The sequence below is a fragment of the Asterias rubens genome, chromosome 5 (genome assembly GCF_902459465.1).
Source record: "Asterias rubens chromosome 5, eAstRub1.3, whole genome shotgun sequence".
Classification (NCBI taxonomy): domain Eukaryota; kingdom Metazoa; phylum Echinodermata; class Asteroidea; order Forcipulatida; family Asteriidae; genus Asterias; species Asterias rubens.
In genome coordinates, this window is record NC_047066.1 from 3,494,031 (window position 1) to 3,516,155 (window position 22,125).

General features: G+C 38.0%; 1 protein-coding gene across 1 annotated transcript; it reads right to left on the reverse strand.

Annotated features, from left to right (window-relative positions):
* Positions 1–1,369: 1,369 nt before the first annotated feature.
* On the reverse strand, positions 1,370–21,697 carry LOC117290080 (rRNA methyltransferase 3, mitochondrial-like). The gene is made up of 4 exons (XM_033771328.1): positions 21,273–21,697; positions 4,208–4,449; positions 2,706–2,867; positions 1,370–1,936 (listed from the first exon to the last, which is right to left on the reverse strand). The coding sequence occupies exons 1-4, from the start codon at positions 21,695–21,697 to the stop codon at positions 1,449–1,451; spliced, it is 1,317 nt and encodes a 438-aa protein (XP_033627219.1). The 3' UTR covers positions 1,370–1,448.
* Between the last annotated feature and the right edge of the window lie 428 nt (positions 21,698–22,125).

Sequence of the window (22,125 nt, forward strand, 5' to 3'; positions counted from 1 at the left end):
GAGAGGAGAATTTCAAGCCCGTGTAGAACGCCATCAAAGCACAACGGAGGTCGTCGTATGCAAACGACGTACGGCAGGGAAACTAGAAGGCCAAAACTGCCAGTTATAACCATTAATTACCCCATCTATGGTTTGATTGTGCAAGCAGCATCACGCAGTGTGCCCTCTAGTTAATAGACCTTTCTTTTGCAACGTCACAGCCCGAGTTTTTGCCAACCCAGATTGGAAAACTATGGAAAGCCATAAGTGAAAATCAAGAAAAGATCACTATTTTTTGTAACAATGTAACCAAATTTGTCGATTTTGTTTAAAACAAAACAACTAATAATGAGAAGTACTTTATTTAATTGAAAGTTTGCAGAAAATTTTGAATTTTGTTAAAACATCTGTTTTTACGATTTAATGTTTTACTAACATTCGGCCGACCATGCCAACCAAGGCTGTTTGTTGATCAACAAAAGAAAGGTCTGTAACTCTATGAACCAAACCGAGTGAAGAACAAAATAGTCTGGTTCCTATTTGCATAAAGATTATTAGCATTCATTAGTGTTATTCGATGCAAAAAACATGACCAAGATGGGGGCAGCATTGAAAGTCTATTTCATTGAGCCTCAAGCATTCTTGAAACCATCTCAACTCATTAGGAGTATGGCTGCACTTAAAATTCCCTTCCCCTATACAGGTACCCATTTACTACTGGAGTGGGTAACAGACCTGACCGATGCTTCGTTTTTAAAAGGGGGGGGGGGGCACCAAGACATGTATATGAACCAGGCTTTATAGTCATGCTGTTTTCAGCTGCAACACAGATTCAATGCTAAAGGGTCTATAGTTAATTTTTGTCCTGATAGACACATTTCTTTTGATTTAAATAGAATGGGTTTGAACAAAGGAAATTTACTAGAGCAGGACTTGAACCTGCAACCTCTGGATTAATATGCTGGTGCTCTACCAAACTAGCTATTAGCCCTGCAGCAGATTTCATGAAACACTAGGATTAATCCTATCTTGAGAACTTAGGATGGGTTCAATGCGTCCTAACGTCTATGGATACGGAACTTAACTTGTCTTAAGACCTAAGATTGGGAAAAGTTTTGTGAAATCGACAGCTGATGTTGGCAGTCTCCCTATTTTGTTCAGGGGCGCTGTTGTGGTAGTACTAAGTCTGTAGCGCATGCGCGCTGCGGGTATGTCAGAGGTCATACGAAATACACTTCTATCATGGCAACGTCCACAGTAAGCTTGTGTCCTCATCTTCTAGCTAGAAGTCTTTTATTATTTTAATGAGAAATTACCTCTTTCTCAAAAACTACAATACTTCAGAGGGAGTCATTTCCCACAATGTTTTATACTATCAACAGCTCTCCAATGCTCGTTACCAAGTCAGTTTTTAAGTTAATATTTGTTTTGAGTAATTACCAAATGTGTACCTTCTCCTTAAGAAGTTTTCAATTGTGAGTTAAATTCTGCCGCAATGCCTCAAACATTATAACACTAGCAGAGACTGCTGCATTTAAGCTGTCCACCGCCTCTGCCATGGGTATGTGGACTTTACAGCCTGATGTTTTATCACAGATCTCCAGGGCTTGATAGCTTAAGCCTTCGGTTTCGCCACCGATAACCAACGCTGATTTGGTTCGCCAGTTAACATCGTGGTAGACTTCAGATTCTAAAACAGGTAAGTCTGTATATTCCTCTTGGCTTTCCTCCATCAGTTTCCTTTGGAATGGTGCACCATGGTTCCGCTTTCTTTTTGAGGGACTCATCTCCGATTGATCGATGCTTGTTGAGGTGTTGTTATCTGCAACATGCACTGTGACGTCTTCATCCAGATAGTTGGCCATTTCCTTCCATGGAATATTCGCGATGATCGGCATGTGGAAATGAGCACCTGCCCCTGATCGAAGAACCTTTGGCTCCCAAAGGTCAACACATCCTATTAGAGAGAAAAGATAGAAGAAACTCAAAGTTTAGAAAATAAAAAAAAGTTAAACTTTATACTTGTGAAATTATAGAGAGAGGATTGACGTTAAACACCTTGGGATAATCTTTTGAAATAAGTTCAGCTCGGTTCATACTTACTGCGAATGTGAAGCGAATATTGACGCCACAACTCTGTTTTCAATGCAAATAATTTGCAAGAGTTGAGCACAGCTCAACCATGGCAAATTATTTGTTGCGAATTTGTAAAGCTTCGCATCTGGGTTTGCATTCGCAGGAAGTAATGAACCATGGCTTTATTGTGGTGGTAAAACAGTTTTGGGTTTGTTAATTAGAATAATTTTTAGTCCTGAAAAGTGCAGTGTGAATGCTCCAACAAATTCTGAAAATCTGTGTGAATCTCCAGGTTAAATTGAACACAGAGCTTATATAGATTAAAGTGTATTGTAAAAGGGACTTTTTTGGCATCCTGCTTTTAAAAGTTTGGGCTCAACTTCATAGAGCTGCTTTTACAGCCGAATTACAACAGAATAGGCGCTCTCAGACTGTAACTTTTGTAGCGCCGTAGTTTTAAGTTTCTTTAGAGGTTGATTAAAACGGCTCCTTTAAAGGTCATATTGTCCGTTGTGGATATGTAGTGGTAATGTGTTCCAGTCTTTAATAACTGTTTTGGTTATGAATGAATGATATACCCCCGGACGTGATACAAATATGTGTGAGAGCACCCTCACGCGGTGAAAAATACGGCGCAAACGATGACAAACCTTTTGTGAGGAGAATCCTCTGGCACTGTGCGGCCACAGCTGAACGAAGGATGGTTCCAAGGTTGCCTGGTTCCCTGATGTTATCACAGATCAGCGTAAGAGGCAGCACCGTTGACTGTGAATGGAGTGTGTAATTCTCATGAGTTGGCTTCTTAAATACACCTTGTTGGAAGAGGAAAGACACAGATTACACAAATTGGAAATTTTAATAGATAGGCATGTGGTGCTTTACCTGGCTGGCCAAGATTTTTAACAGTGTTGTCTTTATTGTATATTTGCTTGTGGTAATGGTTCTGTGTTGTTGTTGTATGCAAGGGCCTTTACTTAAATCTGGCTGTTTTTCTATTTTTAATAATGCTCTTAATCATTTAGTTAATAACAAATATAAAAAATTAAATGTTTGTTTGTAGCTGCTGGGCACCTCTTAAAGCCATATACACTTTCGGAACAGGAAAAAAAAGAAAAAAAGTTCACAGATTTACAAATAACTTACAGGGTTTACAGAAGGTAATGGTGAAAGATTTCTCTTAAAATAGTATTCCATGAAATGCTTTACTTTTTGAGAAAACATTAAAACAATTATCAATATCGATATCGAGAATTACGGATTTATTTTAAACACACGTCATGACACGGGAAAACATGTGGAAACAAGGGTGGGTTTTCCCGTTACTTTCTTCCGACTCCGATGACCGATTGAGCCTAGCAGAGAGTCGTTATTTTATGTAAAAGTTGTGATACACGAAGTGTGGGCCTTTGAACAACACTGTTTACCGAAAGTGTCCAATGGCTTTAAAAACAGTGTTTCACTGAGAGGTCTCCCCAGGGTAAAGAAGAAATAAATAAATAAACAAATAAATAAGAAAGGTGTGAATAGTTGTTTACACCTTTAAACAATAATTAACTACAAAAAAGGGCATTGAAAAACCACTTCACAAAAGATCAAGTACAACAATCTTCAATGCGCTGCATCAATGTGAGAGTTACAAATATATGTTCTTTCACAAAAAAAGCTCGTCACATGTGTTTGGATCAATGGGAGTTAAAATGTTCCTTGAGTCGAACATGGCACAACGCAGATTATCTGAGGTTCAGTGATTCACGGTGAGGGCCTACTCATATTTCTCACAAGAAAATCTTCAAACCTCAAATCCTGGTGCTTATTATGAGAAACTTTTTATGTTTAATTTTTGTTTGGGGGTCAAGTCAAGGTTTTGTTGCAGAAACGATATTTCAAAAGGAGCTCATATCGATGTGCTGGGAGTCATATTCGAGTCAAGCTTTTTTTCCAGATTAAAAACTGAGCAAACTGTTTGAAATGTTTGTAAACCTTTAGTTTTCCTTAGAATCATACACTCACAAAGAGTGTTACCACAACCCTTTCTCATTGTACACATGCACCTCATTCTTACCTATAACGCCCTGTGGTGTTACAACATCCGACCACATGGTGACCGGGTACACATGCACCTCCACTATGCAAGCCATCAAATCATTCTTACCTATAACGCCCTGTGGTGTTACAACATCCGACCACATGGTGATCTCTCTGTAGGGGACTTTGACCACAACAGCTCTTGTCTTGTGCAAAGGGATACCCTCCAAACTCTGGAGTTGACTGAAGAACAGTGTGTGGGCTTGGACCCCCGAGTTTATAGCATCACTGATCAGACGGAGTCCTTCAATCATTACTCTGCCGGATTGCTCTCTGTATTTGCGAGACTTGACGAGCATCATCAGCCGTCTATCAAACACAAATCAAGAAAAAGGGATATTTGGAGTCAAATAAGAAACGAAGGATTGTGCGTTGTGCTGAAAACGACGACCCTTGGCTGAAAACTACAATCGTTGCAGAACCATCTGTAGTTGAGAATGAAAACTCTCTAAAATTCCTGAGTCCCGCTCCAGGGTGTCCATAAATGTTGCGTTGGGATGCCCTCTTGAACTTTAACCATGTTGAGGCTCCCACAGCTTCTATTTGTATTAGAATTTTAGTGGGTTTTTTTCTGTCTAAGTATATGGACTAGTTGTGCCTGAGGAGGGCTGGGCTTGGAGTTGGAGTCTGACCATGATCAGGATGAGGGAAGTGTGGAAGAGGAATCACTGAAAAAGACCTAAGGCATGATGTAGAGTCAGAATGAATAGTAGAGACAGAAATAAGCAGGCAGAATGACAAGAGTGATTAACATGACTGGTATGAGCTGATTATTTTATTTCATCACAGGGTGGCTGTGAAATAGCCTGAATTACAAACAGCAAAATGAATTTGATTCTGGCTGATGAGACTGCAATAATGGTAAACTGTTCAAGCCTGGAATTTTATCTTAGAAAGGATAAGGCAATTTTCATTTAGCAAAGGGCAATTCCATTGAAAAATGTTAAGGTCAGTGGGAAATTTTTGAAGGGGCACCAAGGCCAAGACCAGGGGCAACGGAGGTCATGGCCTCTGTAGGCTGCGTGTAATTCCGGGCCTGGTATTCATTGGACCTACACTACCAGATTAATCTGAGTACTAAAAGATTGAATGTTTGTTTTAAATGGACAACGGCACTCCTATTGTGAAGATAAGCTGGAGGTCTCCTATCTTTTTCCACTGATCAGACAGGGGCATTGTCATGGTATTCTTTTTTTACTCTGCGGTTTTGCGGGTCGTTCGAACTCCAACTGGGAATAGTTCATTATATAATTATTTATTAAAACTACCAGGGAGCAGCCTTAATTAAAATTCTGGTAAGAACAATGACAGATTTTGTTTTAAATGAACAAGGGCACTCCTATTGTGAAGATAACCTGGTTTCATAAAGCATTCATGGCATGGTATAATTAAATCACCCAGTAGCTCCTTTAGTAAAAATACCATCACTTGACAACTTCAAGAGGGAACTTGCTTACATAGACTTACATTTGGTTTAATTTAAACACAAGCATTTATTCATTTTCACTTTGTATTTCTTTTTGTGTAGACGGCTAAATCCATATTATTATTATTAAAAAAATTCTGTTTAAAGTCACCTGGAAATATATATATATATTTTGTCTTAAAACATTAGCGTATATGATAGTAAACAATAAAATTATTTTTTTAGTAATTGTTTGGAACGATTTATATGTTAAAAAAATATACAAAGTTGTTTGGGGGGTGACTCCGCCTACCCCTTTTGTGACGTCAATCGAGGCAGACTGTGCCTCGATCGAACATTGAACACACGTACGTGCAAGTACATGCAAGTCTTAGTCCTGAGTTTGTATGTTTCGAAAAAAGGTTTATTTCTTGCATTTTTAACGTGTACCTTCCCTTTATAAAAGGCATCTAAAGCACTATAGGCAGAACATGTACAGTTCTCACTTGTCATAAAATGGTTCAAATGAAGTAAAGTCAATATAATTTAAAGGTAATTCCGTGGTTGGTGCTGGCACATATGATTCCCCATACACCACTGGCAGAATTTTATTTACTTCCGACCACCACACATTTTCATTTTATTGTTCAAATATTGTAATGTTAATTTGCAATTTCCCTTTAAAGGCAGTGGACACTATTGGTAATTACTCAAAATAGTTATTATCATAAAACTTTTCTTGATTACAAGTAATGGGGAGAGGTTGATAGTATACAAATATTGAGTGCCTCAGAGTGGAATGGGAGGAATATTATCGCTCGGTAAATTTTGGACTGTTTCATTTCACGAGGCGAAGCAAAGTGAAATGGAAGAGTCCAAATTTTACCGAGCAATAATATTCCTTCCATTCCACAAATTAAAGCCACTCAATATTTGTTTTATATAACTTACATATAGATCCTTGTCATTTGATGTATTTTAAAAGTATAACATGAAAAATCACACAAATTACTGACAACCAAAAATCATATAGCGCCGCGTAGCGGCAACAATGCACAAATCGGATCACGACCTTTTGCACAGGTGCTCCTTTGTTGATCCTAACTGTTGAATGGGAATTGCTATTCCCCATGGGCATGATCGCCGGTGCGGATCATGGAGTAATAGTGAATGTCACGTGAAGTAAGTTCCACCAATCAAATGACAAGGATCTGTATGTCAGTTATATAATATAAAACATTGTGAGGAACAGCCCCTCTGAAGTGACGTAGTTTTCAATTCGAGACCTCAGGTTTAGAATTTGAGGTCTCGAAATCAAGCATCTGAAAGCACACAACTTCGTGTGACCATGGTGCGACAAGGGTGTTTTTTCTTTCATTAATATATCGCAACTTCGACGACCGATTGAGCTCAAATTTTCACAGGTTTGTAATTTTATGCATATGTTAAATACACCAACTGTGAAGACTAGTCTTTGACAATTACCAATAGTGTTCAGTGTCTTTAAAGGAATTTGAATATAAAAACCAGTAAAAAAAAACATGGTATCCAAAGCCATAAATTTTGAACGCTTCTTTGGTTTGAGGCTATTTGTATGATCTGTGGAAAACATTTTTCTGTCAATATATAAATCCTTGGCAGAACCCTGGTAGTTTATCAGACCCAAAGTCAACATTTGATCACAATTTGTTTTTGTTTAAATATTACACAGCAAGGTGTTGCCATTCACTTGTTTAAACACAGGACAGATGGACCTGTCAGAACATGAGTTTACTTGCCCGACAATAAAATCACTGGACTTGGGCCTCTGGTCCAGTGTACAATTTGAACCCCGAATGGTCAGTGTTCTTCCCCTTAGCAATGTTCCGATGGCCAAATGCCAGTTAAAACACCTACAGAAAAGTCAAAATTCCCTCCCGAGTAGTCGGATCGGCTAGTTCAGTGTTAGAAAGCATCCATATTTCATTTGAAATAATGACTGGTGAAAAAGCTGATGAATTAGTGAACTGACAAATTAATTGGTCCTGCTAGCAAATAAATAAAAATAAAAATAAAAAAGTTAGAAAAACCCTGGCAGTAATTATTTTCTTATTTTAAAAGGTTTATCAAGTTTAGTTTGATTTCCATGAGGTTTTAAGCTTGATCCAAAACCTGTATCAAAATACTACAGTGAAAAATGTGCTCTGCATGAGTGATGCAACAAGACCTTTAAATAACCTAAAGGGAAATTAATAATAGTGACTTGGATGCAAGTTACAGGAAATTAAAAAAATTGCTTTCTAAAGATGTTCACACTTGACTGAAAATGGTGGAACAAAAACCTGTGGCTGCAGTGTTTTTTTAATTGAAAAGGCTGTGTGTATAGAAACAGTGATTTTGGTGCCTTTATGTTGGGAATAATGGTCAAGGATAGAATGCATTGCGGTAAGACTACATGTACATGTAAGAGCAACACATTGTACCTGTGCATCAATAGTAAGGGAATATTCGCTTAGCACAGTTTAACAACACTGCTAACCATAAGTAAAGCAAAATGCACACTAGTCACTGGCTATAGACCCATGGAAGTGTAATGGCCGAGCGGTTAAGAGCACCGAGTTCAAACTCTGGTGTTTCTGATCAGCAGAGTGTGGGTTTGAGTCTCAGTTGTGACACTTGTGTCCTTAAAAGCATGACAGTAATTACTTTGCCCTTGGGATGGGACTTATATTATAAGGCCATTGGTCATGTGTGTTTTTGAATGCACGTAGAATAACCCATTACACTTATCAAAAAGAGATTGTTCTCCCTGATGTTTCTGGTTTGATTACATATAGCATCTTGTAAACCATTACATGATGCTATGTCAAAGGAGTAGGTCTCATGCAAACGTAGTCCCACATACATTTCAGGAAATTACTAAGGGAATAAAACGGTAGTTCTTAAACGGCTGTTTAAAACCGGCAGGCTCGTTGCCGTGTGATAAAGGCCTGAGTCGAAAGCGAGGGCCTTTATTGCAAGGCAACGACCCTGCAAGGTTTTAAACGGCCGTTTAAGAACGAGTCACTACTCTTCCCATTCATAAATGCCTTTTCGGTTTAAAGGCGTAATAAAGTAAGAAACTCTGTAAAACTTATCCGCTTCCGACCTGCTTGAGCTCTGTATGTTCGACGTCCGTGTATTGCATTGTTACGACTGAGACGCCCAGTTTCCGGATCCGTTCGTGCGCGTTGTAGTCTTGGTGCAAGACATTCTCGTTTTCCTTTCACACACAGCGCGGCCAACTCACCGACAGCGACCGCATCGCTCGTAACAAGAAACATCTTGCACCAAGACTAGCGCGTAGTATCTGAAAACAACCGTTATAAACAGAGCTACAGCTGGTCATTATCAACCGCCTAAACACCCCCACGTGACACCCTCTCCACCAATAGGAATAGCTAAACTGTCTGATGTATTTATGAATGTATGTTAAAGCGCCTTGAGTGTCACTCGATGATGGATATGCGCACTAAATAAGAATTTAGTAAACTTTTGCGAAGTCTTTTTGGTCCAGCTGTGAACCAGTGATTCTAATTTAATCCAAACACTTCACCTTATCAAGCAAAACTAGGTTTAATAAAATTAAGTAATATTTTTCATGATTCTCCACCGTGTGAGACACACACATCAAAACTCGTTATTGGTGGTATGCATATTGCTCTGAACTGCAGTTTTGTGTCAAAATACACAAATCAGTAATTTATATTTGTGGAAATATCTTAGATGTAGGTTGTGTACAGATTATTATGAAGTATGAGAATACTTCAAGGTAATGGATTGTTTTTTGCTGACAAGACAGTTGCTGGCAGCGTACAAGCACTTTATGTAATCCACCTTTTTATCATAAACTGACAAACCTGTAGAAGATTGAGATCGATCGGCCATCTGGGTCACGAGGAAAACTGTAAACCTGATAACATATTTTTTCATGACACCATTTAAGAAAAATAAATAGAACGCTCACACTGAGCTATAAACTCCAAGTGAAAAAATATTTTTAGTTATTTCTCATCAAAAATGATATTTCAGACAGGAATATTTCAAGGGATGTTTTCTACTATCATCATCATGAAACCGTGTAAGTTTTTTGTAAATCTGTGAATGTGATCTTCTCAATTTTTTTTTTTTACCAATGCTGTAATTGCCTTTAAAATATTGGAAAAATTAATCCTTGTTCAATATGCTCCAAAAACCTGAAGTCAATCCTTACAGAGTCCTTATACTTAATTGCCTGCCATGTGTGAAGAAGCTACACTCACTTCAAAATCAATTACTTCTTTAAAGAATATCGGCTTTAATTAGTTACCTGCTCAGACTAGATTCGTGTTTTAAGGTCGGTTTAGACTCCCTCACTCTCTTTAGTTCGTAATTCATATTGGATTTTACTTCTTTGAAGCTTATTGACTTTACTTAGTTGCCTATTGGTCAACCATAGATTTAAGTCACACCCATCTTATCATGGCTGGATTCACAGATGTTTAGATTAAAGGCACTGGGCACTATTAACTAAACAAAATAATTGTTAGCATAAAAACTTACTCAGTAAAGAGCAATGAAGAGCTCTTGATAGTATAAAACATTGTGAAGTAATGTAGTTTTTGAGAAAGAAGTAATTTCTCACTAAAATATTTAAATTAAGAATGTGAGACCTCAGCTGAGCTATTGAAGTCGAGGCACCTGAAAGCACACAACTTGTGCGACAAGGGTGTTTTTTCTTCTGTTATTCACTGGCAACTTCCGACGACCAATTGAGTCAACATTTTCACAGGTTTGTTAATTTATGCGTATATGTTGACATACACCAAGTGAGAATACTGGTCTTTGACAATTACCGAAGGTGTTCAGGTAAGCTTTCAGTGGTTCTTTTGAATATACAATCAAATTAAGTGATTTGATTGCAACTTCTCTATAGCTTTGCTCGCTACTGAGGCTAAAAACTACACAGTCTTTGGAAATGTAATTGTTTTGCTGCCATGTGTCAGTGTGTAGGGCTACATCCGCATTCAAATCACTGAAAACTTAAACAAAGCATATCGACTTTAATAGTTATCTACTCCCACTAGATTTGTGTTTTAAGGTCAATTTCCAAATTATTTTAAAAAACAATCTATTTGGTGATTTGATTGCATTTAGCGTGTCTTTACTGGCTTTGCTTGCTATTGACGTCACAGTCCTTGGAAACTTAATTGGTTGCCATACGTAAGGCCTAACTCGCTTCAAATTCAATGAGGACACTTAATACTTTAAAGCGTATCAGCTTTAATTAGTTACCACGTCAGATTGGGTGCGTGTTTTGTGGTCAGTTTTGAACTTGTACTTCATCATCATCATCAGTTTAGCATCATGCATTTCTTCACCGGCCGGCTGCCTGACTGGTGAGAAGCTTTCTAGACCGATCTTGAGCTGCCACTTCTGCCTCCTCCACACATACCAACCAGTGCCTAGTCTGGAAAGGTCCCTCTGGATTACATTTGCCATGTTGTCTTAGGGCCACCTCGTCTGCGTTTCGAGTTTTAGAGTTGCTTAGAGATCTGATTAGTTCCCATTCGTTGGAGGTGACCAAACCACTGCAAATCGCTTGTATTTGGGCGATACAATCCTGTACAGATAGAGACAACTACAGATGGACAGATACATGTAGCCGCAACACTTCAATAGATATGGCCTAAAAAGTAAAAGTATATCTCTGCTTACCAACTGCAATACAGTGATTCTAAACATGTTTACATTGATAACTCAGCAGGATCCGACAATAAGCTAAGGGTGCTTGATTGTTTGGATCAGACACAAAAGTGCTATAATCATAAACACAACTTAGAGAACTGAAAGTGTTGAAGACAGGACAACTGGAATTCAATTGGTGCTAGACATAGTGCAAGCAAAAACTGGGCTCCTGCTGATAGGCTTGATACAACTCCTCCCCTGAAGGCCTCTAATGTTGGGGCAGCAAACACCACAACTGGGAACGAGTTCCAAAGTTTGACAGTTGTGGGGAAGAAGGAACTTCCATATAGCTGGGTGCAGCTAGTTTGACAGTTTAAAAGTGTGGTACAATCTGTTGTTGGAGGGTATCATATTGTCTCCACACTGTAGTCCGAGAGTAAGTTTGTCCCATCATGGAGTACTTCTCATTACTATTATTACAACTTTCAATTGCAGTTTGTGTAACTTCCTCTTGTCAGTCATTTAAACATTCTCAGCTGATGAGTGAGTTTCTATCTGCAGAAAATAGAAAATTACTTCAACTTTCATATCAAGCGAAAGTAACTCGTTCTCATGTCCTCTGTGTGAGTTACTGTCATGCTGATCCTCAGTGCCACTCAGTCAATTACAACATTGACAATCATCTGTGTGAGCTCAACAACGCTACCAGGGCTCAGTATCCTGATGACTTCATTACATACTGTGATAGTGTGTACTTTGATGCTGATGTAGAAACACCTCACTTCTCTCTACCTGACCAAGCACTCCCTACACAGCCCGATACAACCTTCTCCTCTGGGCCTGCTGAATACAGCAGTTGCCAGGAGCTTCTTGAGGCAGGTCATACTGCGAGTGGTATCTACACAATATTCCCTGCTGGATTCAACAACACCCTTCAAGTCTACTGTGACATGGACACTGATGGTCAGGGCTGGATGGTCATTCAGAGGCGTCAAGACGGCAGTGTCGATTTCTATCGGAACTGGGCTGACTATCAGGTTGGCTTTGGTGACAAATCTGGTGAATTCTGGCTAGGAAATGAGAATCTACGTACCCTGACTGAGTCTGCAGGACCATGGAAGCTGAAGATTGAGATGGTCGGATGGGATGGAGAAGAATCCTTTGCTGAATATGGACAGTTCAAGATTGGTGGGGACAACTATCAACTTGAGATTGGCTCCTACAAGGCGAGCAGCACAGCAGGAGATAGACTTGAATGGCACAATGGAATGATGTTCACCACCAAGGACAAGGATAATGATCGAACGCGCTACACTAACTGTGCTGTAGAGTTCAAAGGAGGATGGTGGTATAAATCTTGTTATCAGTCTAATTTAAATGGTAAGTATTATCCATATGAATCTGGTATTCGGGATGGTATACATTGGGCTGATCAGGTGGGATCATTCAAATCTCTCAAAACATGTTCTATGAAAATGTGCCTCTCAACCTAGTAACTAATTTACACAAAAGAGCAATGAATAAAAAAGATTAGGAAGCTTAGTTAAACAACAAAATAAGTAGGATTTGAAACTTTGCATGGTGGAAATAGGATCAAGGTTTGCGGGGTGTTGCAAACCTTAACTATAAAGCGCACAAATCCACAGAAGTGCTCATGGCGCTAAAATACAAACAATAGCATTACATTAATATACAATAACAACAACAAAAATTAAAATGTAAACCTAAGTTGAGAGAAATCTAGAACATGTGGTATAGAGTACAATAATACAAATGCTATATTTTAGAAAAAACGTCCTAAAAGGTAACAAAAATAACAATAATTAAACCATTGAATCAAATGCCTGTTTGAAAAGATGTGTTTTCAGTTGTTTTTTAAATTGGGTCAAAGAAACGGATGCTTTTACTAGTGCAGGCAGTTTGTTCCATAGACGAGGGGCAGCATGTGAAAAAGATCGGTCTCCCCATGAATGTTTGGAAATGGGCTCAAGAAGGAGGCTAGAATTATAAGACCTGAGTTTTCGAGGAGGATTGTATGAGCTGAGAAGATCATCAATATATGCAGGGGCATTGTTGGTGAGCGATTTATACACGAAAAGCAAAAGTTTATACTTAATCCTACTGCTTACCGGTAACCAGTGTAATTCTTTTCAAATCGGCGTTATATGGCAGGACTTTTTAGTTAAACACGAGCAGCATAGTTTTGAATACGCTGAAGACGCTCAATTTGAGTACAAGGAAGGCCATATAGAAGTGAATTGCACATATCCAGTCTAGAAACTACAACAGAGTGGACTATCTGCTCAGTTGCATTTTGTGTCAAATATTTCCTTACTTTGCCTATATTACGGATATGAAATGTTGTAGAGCGTAAAATACTAGAAATATGTGAAATAAGTGTCATGGAAGAGTCGAATATAACACCAAGATTGCGAGCTTTTGTAACAGCGGTGACTTCGGAGTCACCAATATTAATGTGGGGAATAGTCATTTTAGAAAGTTGTTGCCGTGAACCGAGTATAAAAAATTCTGTCTGGTGATCATTTAGTTTAAGGAAGTTGTCCTGCATCCAAACACGAATTTCAGAAACACATGATTCAATACGATTAATGCTCTCATCCGCAGAAATTTGTAATGGTTTAAAAGAGAAATATAACTGAGTGTCATCACCATATACATGATAGTTCAGATTGTGTTTCATGATGATGCCATGTAAACTGTAAACCGAACCTGTCACAACTACCCCTTCTTGGAGTTTTATGAGTCGAGTTGTAACTTGAGTTTTAAACATGCAATTTAAACACTGCAAACTGCTGTGCAGAAGAAAATCACTTAAATGTTCAAACTATTGGGAAATGCACAGATTTTTATGTTGCTTTAAATACCTTGGATGGTGTGGTGTTAAGTATTGGCCCCTTCAAGCATCCAAATGAAGTCAGTGGTGTTGCCACTTAAAGAAACACATTGCCTTGGATCAGTCGAGTTGGTTTATAAAAAGCGTTTATAACTGTTTGTTATAAAATGCATATGGTTGGAAAGATCTTGTAAAAGTAGAATACAATGATCCACACAAACACGCCTCGAAATTGCACGGTTTTCCTTTTACCTCTTTGACTAACTCAGTCGGCCATTTATGGGAGACAATTGTTTGTCTCCCACAAATGGCCGACCGTCTTAGTTCCCAAAGTAAAATTAAAACCATGCAATTTCAAAGCATATTTGTGTGGATCATTGTATTCTACTATTAAAACATCTTTCCAACCGTATGCATTTGATAACAAACGGTTATACACGCTTTTTATAGACCAACTCATCCGATCCAAGGCAACGTGTTCCTTTAAAATGTAAGAGCTTAGATTTAAGGGAAACAAATCAATAAACTCTGTGTAGCTAAAGGACTAAAATATTGCTAGACAATGTAGCTGCTCAGGAAGCAAAGGAACCACTTAATGAAAGCTTCTTGATACAAAACAAACTACACCCAAGAAGAAAGATATTCACTTGGCAGGCAATTACAAACGTACCATACTTTTTATATCCTGCACCAAACGAGGTAGTAGAAAGTTATTGGGAAAATAATTGTTTTCAAAGAATTTTGTTTTTTTCACTCCATGCCAGTTTCAACTGCAAAACGCACTCAGAAACACTAAGCAGTATTGCAGATGACAAATATTTTACCCTGATAGATTTGTACTAAACTAAAAATTTCATTCATATAAATAATTTCAACTCTATTTTACAATGTTCAAACAATCTAAAATAGAAAGAAATTGCATTTTAAACCCCACAGAGAGACAAATGTACATGCCTGAACTTCAATCTTGAAGGGGCACAGCAATTTTCCTCTGATAAGGGGCACTCTATGAAGAATATGTAAAACTGTATTGAATTTTTGGTCAGGGCACCACAGCAAAAGAATAGGGCACCACAGCCATTGCTGTTGGTGCCGTGGGTTATTTTTGAGGCTTGACTGTACATGTATGAGCAGGAAGACACTCATGAAATGACTTTCATTTCATTTCATTTCATTTCATTTTATTTGCCAGCAAACATGAAAAAACACAAACATGTGTTAAAAAATTGCACATCAAAGATTTACAAGAAAAAGCAATACAATGGTTATAAAAAGAGAACAGCTAAAAATATGCAAAAACACTAGCAAATTACTGAGAAACCTGGCCTGGCCGCGGGCAGATATAAGGAAATTAGACTTGAAGTAAAACAGTCTCAATTCAGACCAAGAAACAGTTAAACAATCTGTACAGTACATTATCATTGGTGATTTGATGTTTTAGTAATGTGTGTTTTGGTAAATTTTGTTTGAGATATTGAACACCTCTTTATTTTACTGCACCTTCAGTGAACACAAAGAGTATGTAGTTCACTGCAATCTAATGTAATTTAAAGCACCGGTACTAACTTTAAAACCTTTTTAACTCAATGTTATAAAAAATAACTATGGGATAAACCTTTTAAAAAAAGATTTATGTAGACAAGAAATTGTGATTTGTAGTGGTGATTTGATGTTTTAGTAATGTGTATTTTGGTGAATTCCGTTTGAGATATTGAACACCTCTTTATTTTACTGCACCTTTAGCGAACACAAAAAGTTTGTAGTTCACTGTAATCGAATGAGACTTAAAGCACCGGTACTAATTTTAAAAATCTTTTTAATTCAAAATTATATAAATTACTATATGGGAAAAAACTTAAAGAAAACAAAAATACTGTAGATTGTGATATCTTTGCGGATTTGGTGATTTGACAGTTTAGTAATGTGCACTTTGGTGTATTTCATTTGAGATATTGAAGACCTCTTTATTTTACTGCACCTTCAGGGAACACAAAGAGTAGTTCACTGCAATCTAATGTAATTTAAAGCACCGGTACTAATTTAAAAAATCTTTTTAATTCAATATTATATAAATTACTATGGGAAAACCACCCCCCCCCCCCCACAAAAAAAAAATAATAATAATAATAATAATAACAATAATACTGTAGATTGTGATTTGGTGATTTGGTGATTTGACATTTTAGTAATGTGCACTTTGGTGTATTTCATTTGAGATATTGAACACCTCTTTATTTAACTGCACCTTCAGCGAACACAAAGAGTATGTAGTTTACTGTAATCGAATGAGACTTAAAGCACCGGTACTAATTTTAAAAATCTTTTTAATTCAATATTATATAAATTACTATATGGGACAAAACTTAAAGAAAAAAAAAAAATCATGTAGATTGTGGTTTTTCGGATTTGGTGATTTGACATTTTAGTAATGTGCACTTTGGTGTATTTCATTTGAGATAATGAACACCTCTTTATTTAACTACATCTTCAGCGAACACAAAGAGTATGTAGTTCACTGTAATCAATTGTGTTTTAAAGCACCGGTACTAACTATAAAAACCTAAAAAAAAACAAAAAAAAAAAAAAAACAATCATGTAGATTGTCGTTTTTCGGATTTGGTGATTTGACATTTTATTTTTAGTAATGTGCACTTTGGTGTATTTCATTTGCGATAATGAACACCTATTTATTTAACTACATCTTCAGCGAACACAAAGAGTATGTAGTTCACTGTAATCAATTGTGTTTTAAAGCACCGGTACTAACTATAAAAACCTAAAAAAAAAAATTAAAAAAAAACAATCATGTAGGCCTAGATTGTCGTTTTTCGGATTTGGTGATTTGACATTTTAGTAATGTGCACTTTGGTGTATTTCATTTGAGATAATGAACACCTCTTTATTTAACTACATCTTCAGCGAACACAAAGAGTATGTAGTTCACTGTAATAGAACTTGATTTAAAGCACCGGTACTAATTTTGTTAAACCTTTTAAATTCAATGTTATATAAAGCTACTATGGGATCAACCTTACACAAAATTAATGTTGATAAGATTTGGGTGATTTGTAGATTTGTAGATTCGTGTAGTTTTGCTGCAATCTGTTTTGCATGCGTTTGTATTCACCGTGGAAGAAAAGATCTGTAATGCCTTACTAGATGTTAAAACTGGTTTTGTAAATGGTAATTTTTTCACCAGCTCCTATTTATCCATAATTGTTCTCATTTAAATTTGAAAAATATTATTAACCAAATGCAGTGAACGATTTCCCTTGTAGTATAGCAGAGCAAAATGCTACGAAAAATACATGAGTTGTAACTCCAAATTTATCATTTGCCACTCAGTAGTATTCAGTGTGCAGTGAGTGATTTCCCTTGTATAGCAGAGCAAAATGCTACACAAAATGTATCAAGTGCTACTCAAAAATCACTAATTGCTACTCAATATTTGCATTCAGCGTGCACAAAATATGCTCTGTCTAACGCTTTGCTAAGCAAAATTGCTGGATGAAATCGTTCCGAGGTGTGCACAAAATCTGTTCACGGACTATAGATGAATTTTTTTTTTTGGGGGGTTGATTTACGAAATACTATTATGGAAAAGACTTTTTTTTTATACCTTTTACAGCAATTGCAATTGTAAACTTTATATAAACTTCATATGAAGTTAAGTTAGAGGGGATGTCTTGTCATGTTCAAAGCTGACTTGTGGATGTGTTAGGAATTATGATTTCTCATCCAGTTACTGAATGCACGCACCCTCCCTCCCTATCGTTATGAAGGGTGAGGGATCCAATGAAGCAACATGGTGGTGAGAGTTCATAATTCCATACATCCTCAAGCCTGCCTTGATCATGATGTCAATATTTTACTACATGCTTCAATGGATCGCCTCGATCTTGTAGCCTGTAGTCGTTGTAGCCACAAACAGGAATACCCTTTGGACATTTTGTTAACCATCCCTATACTCAAGTACACGTCCATTTTTGACTGCATGCTTTACTGGAGCCTCGTTCTTGCAGCCGTTGTATAACCCTTTTTATATAACACCCAAGCAGATCCTTGCCATTTGATTGGAGCATTGTCCGTCACGTGATAGCAAATAAAAGTACCATTGCACGCTGAGTCACTCGCCGTGCTTTTTCGTTCCATCCGAAAAGTACCATTGCACGCTGCCAGCGTGCAATGGTACTTTTCGGATGGAACGAAAAAGCTGAGTAAGAACATCACTGCGTGCGCGTTGTCTTCGGTAACGCAGCAAGGCATATTAGTAAAATTACTAGCATTCGTCTTCTACTATTAAAAATTGGAGGCCTACGCTTTGTTTGTTTTGAAAGTTGTATCTTTCAATCAAAATGACAACGATCTACTTGGATGTTATATAAAACAAATAATGAATGTTTTTCATTCGTGCAATGGTGCGAATATGTTCATTCGTTGAAAGCTGGAATGTTCCATTCAACTCGGCTCCGCCTCGTTGAATAGAACATTCCATCTTTCAACTCATGAACATAATTATTTGCACCATTGCACTCATAAACATTCATTATGTGTATAATAGCAGTCTCAATTCAACGATGTGAAACTTTCAAATAATTTCCAATTGCTGTACTTTTCCAACCATTGCTGGTGAATTACAGATTGGTGTTTAGTGTTTGTATTTTTGTGACAACTGTTTGAAAATTTAAACACACTAATAGTAGTTATTTATGTTAATTTCTTAACTTTATTTACTGCACCTAATGAGCACAAAGAGTAGTTTAAAAAACTCTGCACAAAAATAACATGCTGGTAAATCCTTATTAAAGGCAGTGGACACTATTGGTAATTACTCAAAATAATTATTAGCATAAAACCTTACTTGGTGACGAGAAATGTGGAGGGGTTGGTGGTATAAAACATTGTGAGAAAACGGCTCCCTCTGAAGAGACAACAAATTCGAGAAAGAAGTAATTTGTCCAGGAATTTGATTTCGAGACCTCAGAATTAGAATTAGATTTTGTCAACTTCGTGTGACAAGGGTGTTTTTTCTTCAATAGTTATCTCGCAACTTCGTAGACCAATTGAACTAAAATGTTCACAGGTTTGTTATTTTGTGCATATGTTGAGATACACCAAGCAAGTCACCAAGTAAGTGAGAAGAATGGTCTTTGACAACCCCTAATAGTGTCCAGTGTCTTTAAATGCTCTGCAAGGTAAATAATTTGTTTCTAAGAATAAATGTTGGGACTTAACTTAGTACAGAACAAATCAAGCTGATTTTAAGACGGCTTAAAAAAAAATGCATTATTTTCCCAGTAACAGCAAATTTCTTTGTGCCCCCTTTTTTAGGAATCTTCATCATCAATCAAACATTAACTGAACATTGTAGTCTGTAACTAACATTCAATCTTTTAGAACTCAGACTAATCTGGTATTGTAGGTCCAATGAATACCAGGCCTGGAATTACACACAGCCTACAGAGGCCATGACCTCCGTTGCCCCTGGTCTTGGCCTTGGTGCCCCTTCAAAAGTTTCCCACTGACTTAAAAAAATTCCAACGGAAGTGCCCTTTTCAAAATGAAAATTGCCTTATCCTTTCTAAGATGAAATTCCAGGCTTGAACAGTTTACTATTAGTGCAGTCTCATCAGCCAGAATCAAAAATTCATTTTGTTGTTTGTAATTCAGGCTATTTCACAGCCACCGTGTAATGAAATAAAATAATCAGCTCATACCAGTCATGTTAATCTTTCTTGTCGAACTGCCTGATACTTTAATGTACATATTGAGTCAACACTATTTCTCGGGTCTTTCAGTGGGCCTGTGGACAAGTCGTTCCCAATCTCTCCTTGATTCTCGCGACACTAGAGATTGTCTCGCGAGACCAGCAGCTTCGCGCGAGAGCAGTGTTCTCGTGGGGGAGCAGTATTTGATCGCAAAACCTGAATCATTACGCCACCGCCACGACTCAACTATCTCACCGCTACAGACCACAAGTCTAGTAATTAAGTTTTTCTTCTTCCACACTATCTTAACTCCACCACCAGCCTCACTACAATCAGTCAAGACTTAAGCTGTGTTCCCATTGGACTTTCTTTTGTAAAGTACCAGCCGCCGATTTCACCAAACTCACGCTAACTTAGGATTAATCCTAGGACTTAGGACGAGTAAAGTTCTGTATCCAAAGGCGTAGGACGCATTGAACCCATCCTAAGTTAGGACGGATTACTTGTTCTAACTCGAGATAGGATTAATCCTGGCGTTACGTGAAATCGGTTGCAGGACTTTTCCGTAGAATGACAAAATCAAATCCAATGGGGACGCAAGGTAAACTGCTCTCCCTGTCAACTTAATGCAACAGTAAAAAATAGGTCGAAACAGGTAGCCACAGTTACTTTACATGGCTGCTAAAAAAAGTATGGGGCTGATTACGTTTAGAAACTATGCTCCACGGGGGAGCCTTATATAGTTTCTAGAAGTAGGGGCTGGTTAGCCCTGGAGAGGAGTCCAACCTGGGCTAGGGGCTGGTATGCTTTAGTAGTGTGGGCGACCAGAACACAGAAAAGAGTACTGCGTTTGATGTCTTTAAAGTCCTGGAAAGCATAACCCATTAATATAGTTGCATTATTGAAACCCCCTCTACCGACGGCCGTTGGGAGGAGGAAAACGTTATCGCAACTTAACTCATTAACGAAAGAACCTATATGACAATGGCATTTGAACCATTGTCATGCAGTGCGTACATCTTCAATCATTTGAAGGCTGCACTTTACAAGGAAGAAGAAGAAGCAGAAGTCATGTTACGTTAGCCCTAGCCCACCTTGTTGAGCTGTTAATGGCTCCGCTTTTAACATCGGTCTCATCACTGTCACACATTGACAGTGATGAGACCGATGTTAAAAGCGGAGCCATTAACAGCTCAACAAGGTGGGCTATGTTAGCCCCACTTGTATGGCCAAGGCTAGCTGAATCCAGCTAGCCTTGGCTGCTTGGCCACACAAGTGGGGCTAATTAGTAATAGTCATGTGTTCTTTCGATACTTAAAGTTGCGACAATGTAACCCTCCTCGTAATTTCAAGTAAAATGTTTCCAAAATGTTAACTTGTTTGGAGAAAAGACATTTATACTATATACAAAATTAAATAACAAACAAAGCAAAAAAAATATGTATGATGAAAAAGATTAGAAATAGGATAAGGAACTCACCCGATTCGTTTGTCATCTGCTTTTGCCTTTTCATAAGTGATCTTGTTTCCCAAAACTTCCTTTTCTTCATCTTCGGATTCAAAATCAGAGAGTCGCTGCAATCGCTGATTATCATCCGACCGTCGTCTAAGGTCTGACCTTCCTGACACCTCCCCGGACAGCGGTCCGAACACCCCGCCGTCACGGCCGCCTCCTGACGCCGTCAGTGACGGCGGCTCCGTTTCGGACTTTTTCTTCTTGGTCGGCTCGTTCGTTTCTTCACAATTCGTCTGTCTTTGACGAACCTCCCTCGCTAGATTAAGCGTCGTGGTTGCTACATGTCTAGCTGTCGACTTGTAAACCACAGTTTGAGTCAGAAAACATGGTTTATTGAACGTGGAAATTGTCACCAGAAAGCGCATGCTGTTTCGCATGGGCGCCGCCATATTGGAACTAAAATACTGCGACAGAAACGACAATGAGGGCGCTATTTCAATTTGCCGAGGTTGGGAAAAAAAACACAGACATAAAGAACCTTCTTTATGTCTGTGAAAAAAACTATCGAAAGGCATGATTGCAAATCAAACACAGATCTCTATTGTTTGTAAAGAGCATGACGCAACTTGTCAGGGTCGGGGGTCATCTCCAGGGAAACCATGTCTGCACGTACTACTACACTAGCGATAACGTAACCCTCCTCCCATCCCAACGGCCGCCAGGCCGGAGGGTTACGATATTATTTTGATCGTCAATTAATGACAATCTGGTTCAACACGCATAATGTCGACAGCTAGTCACCAGATTTTGCCCCATTTTTACCACTTTTATAAATCATGAAACTTAATCCTCAATCAATGTCTAATGAACACTCAAG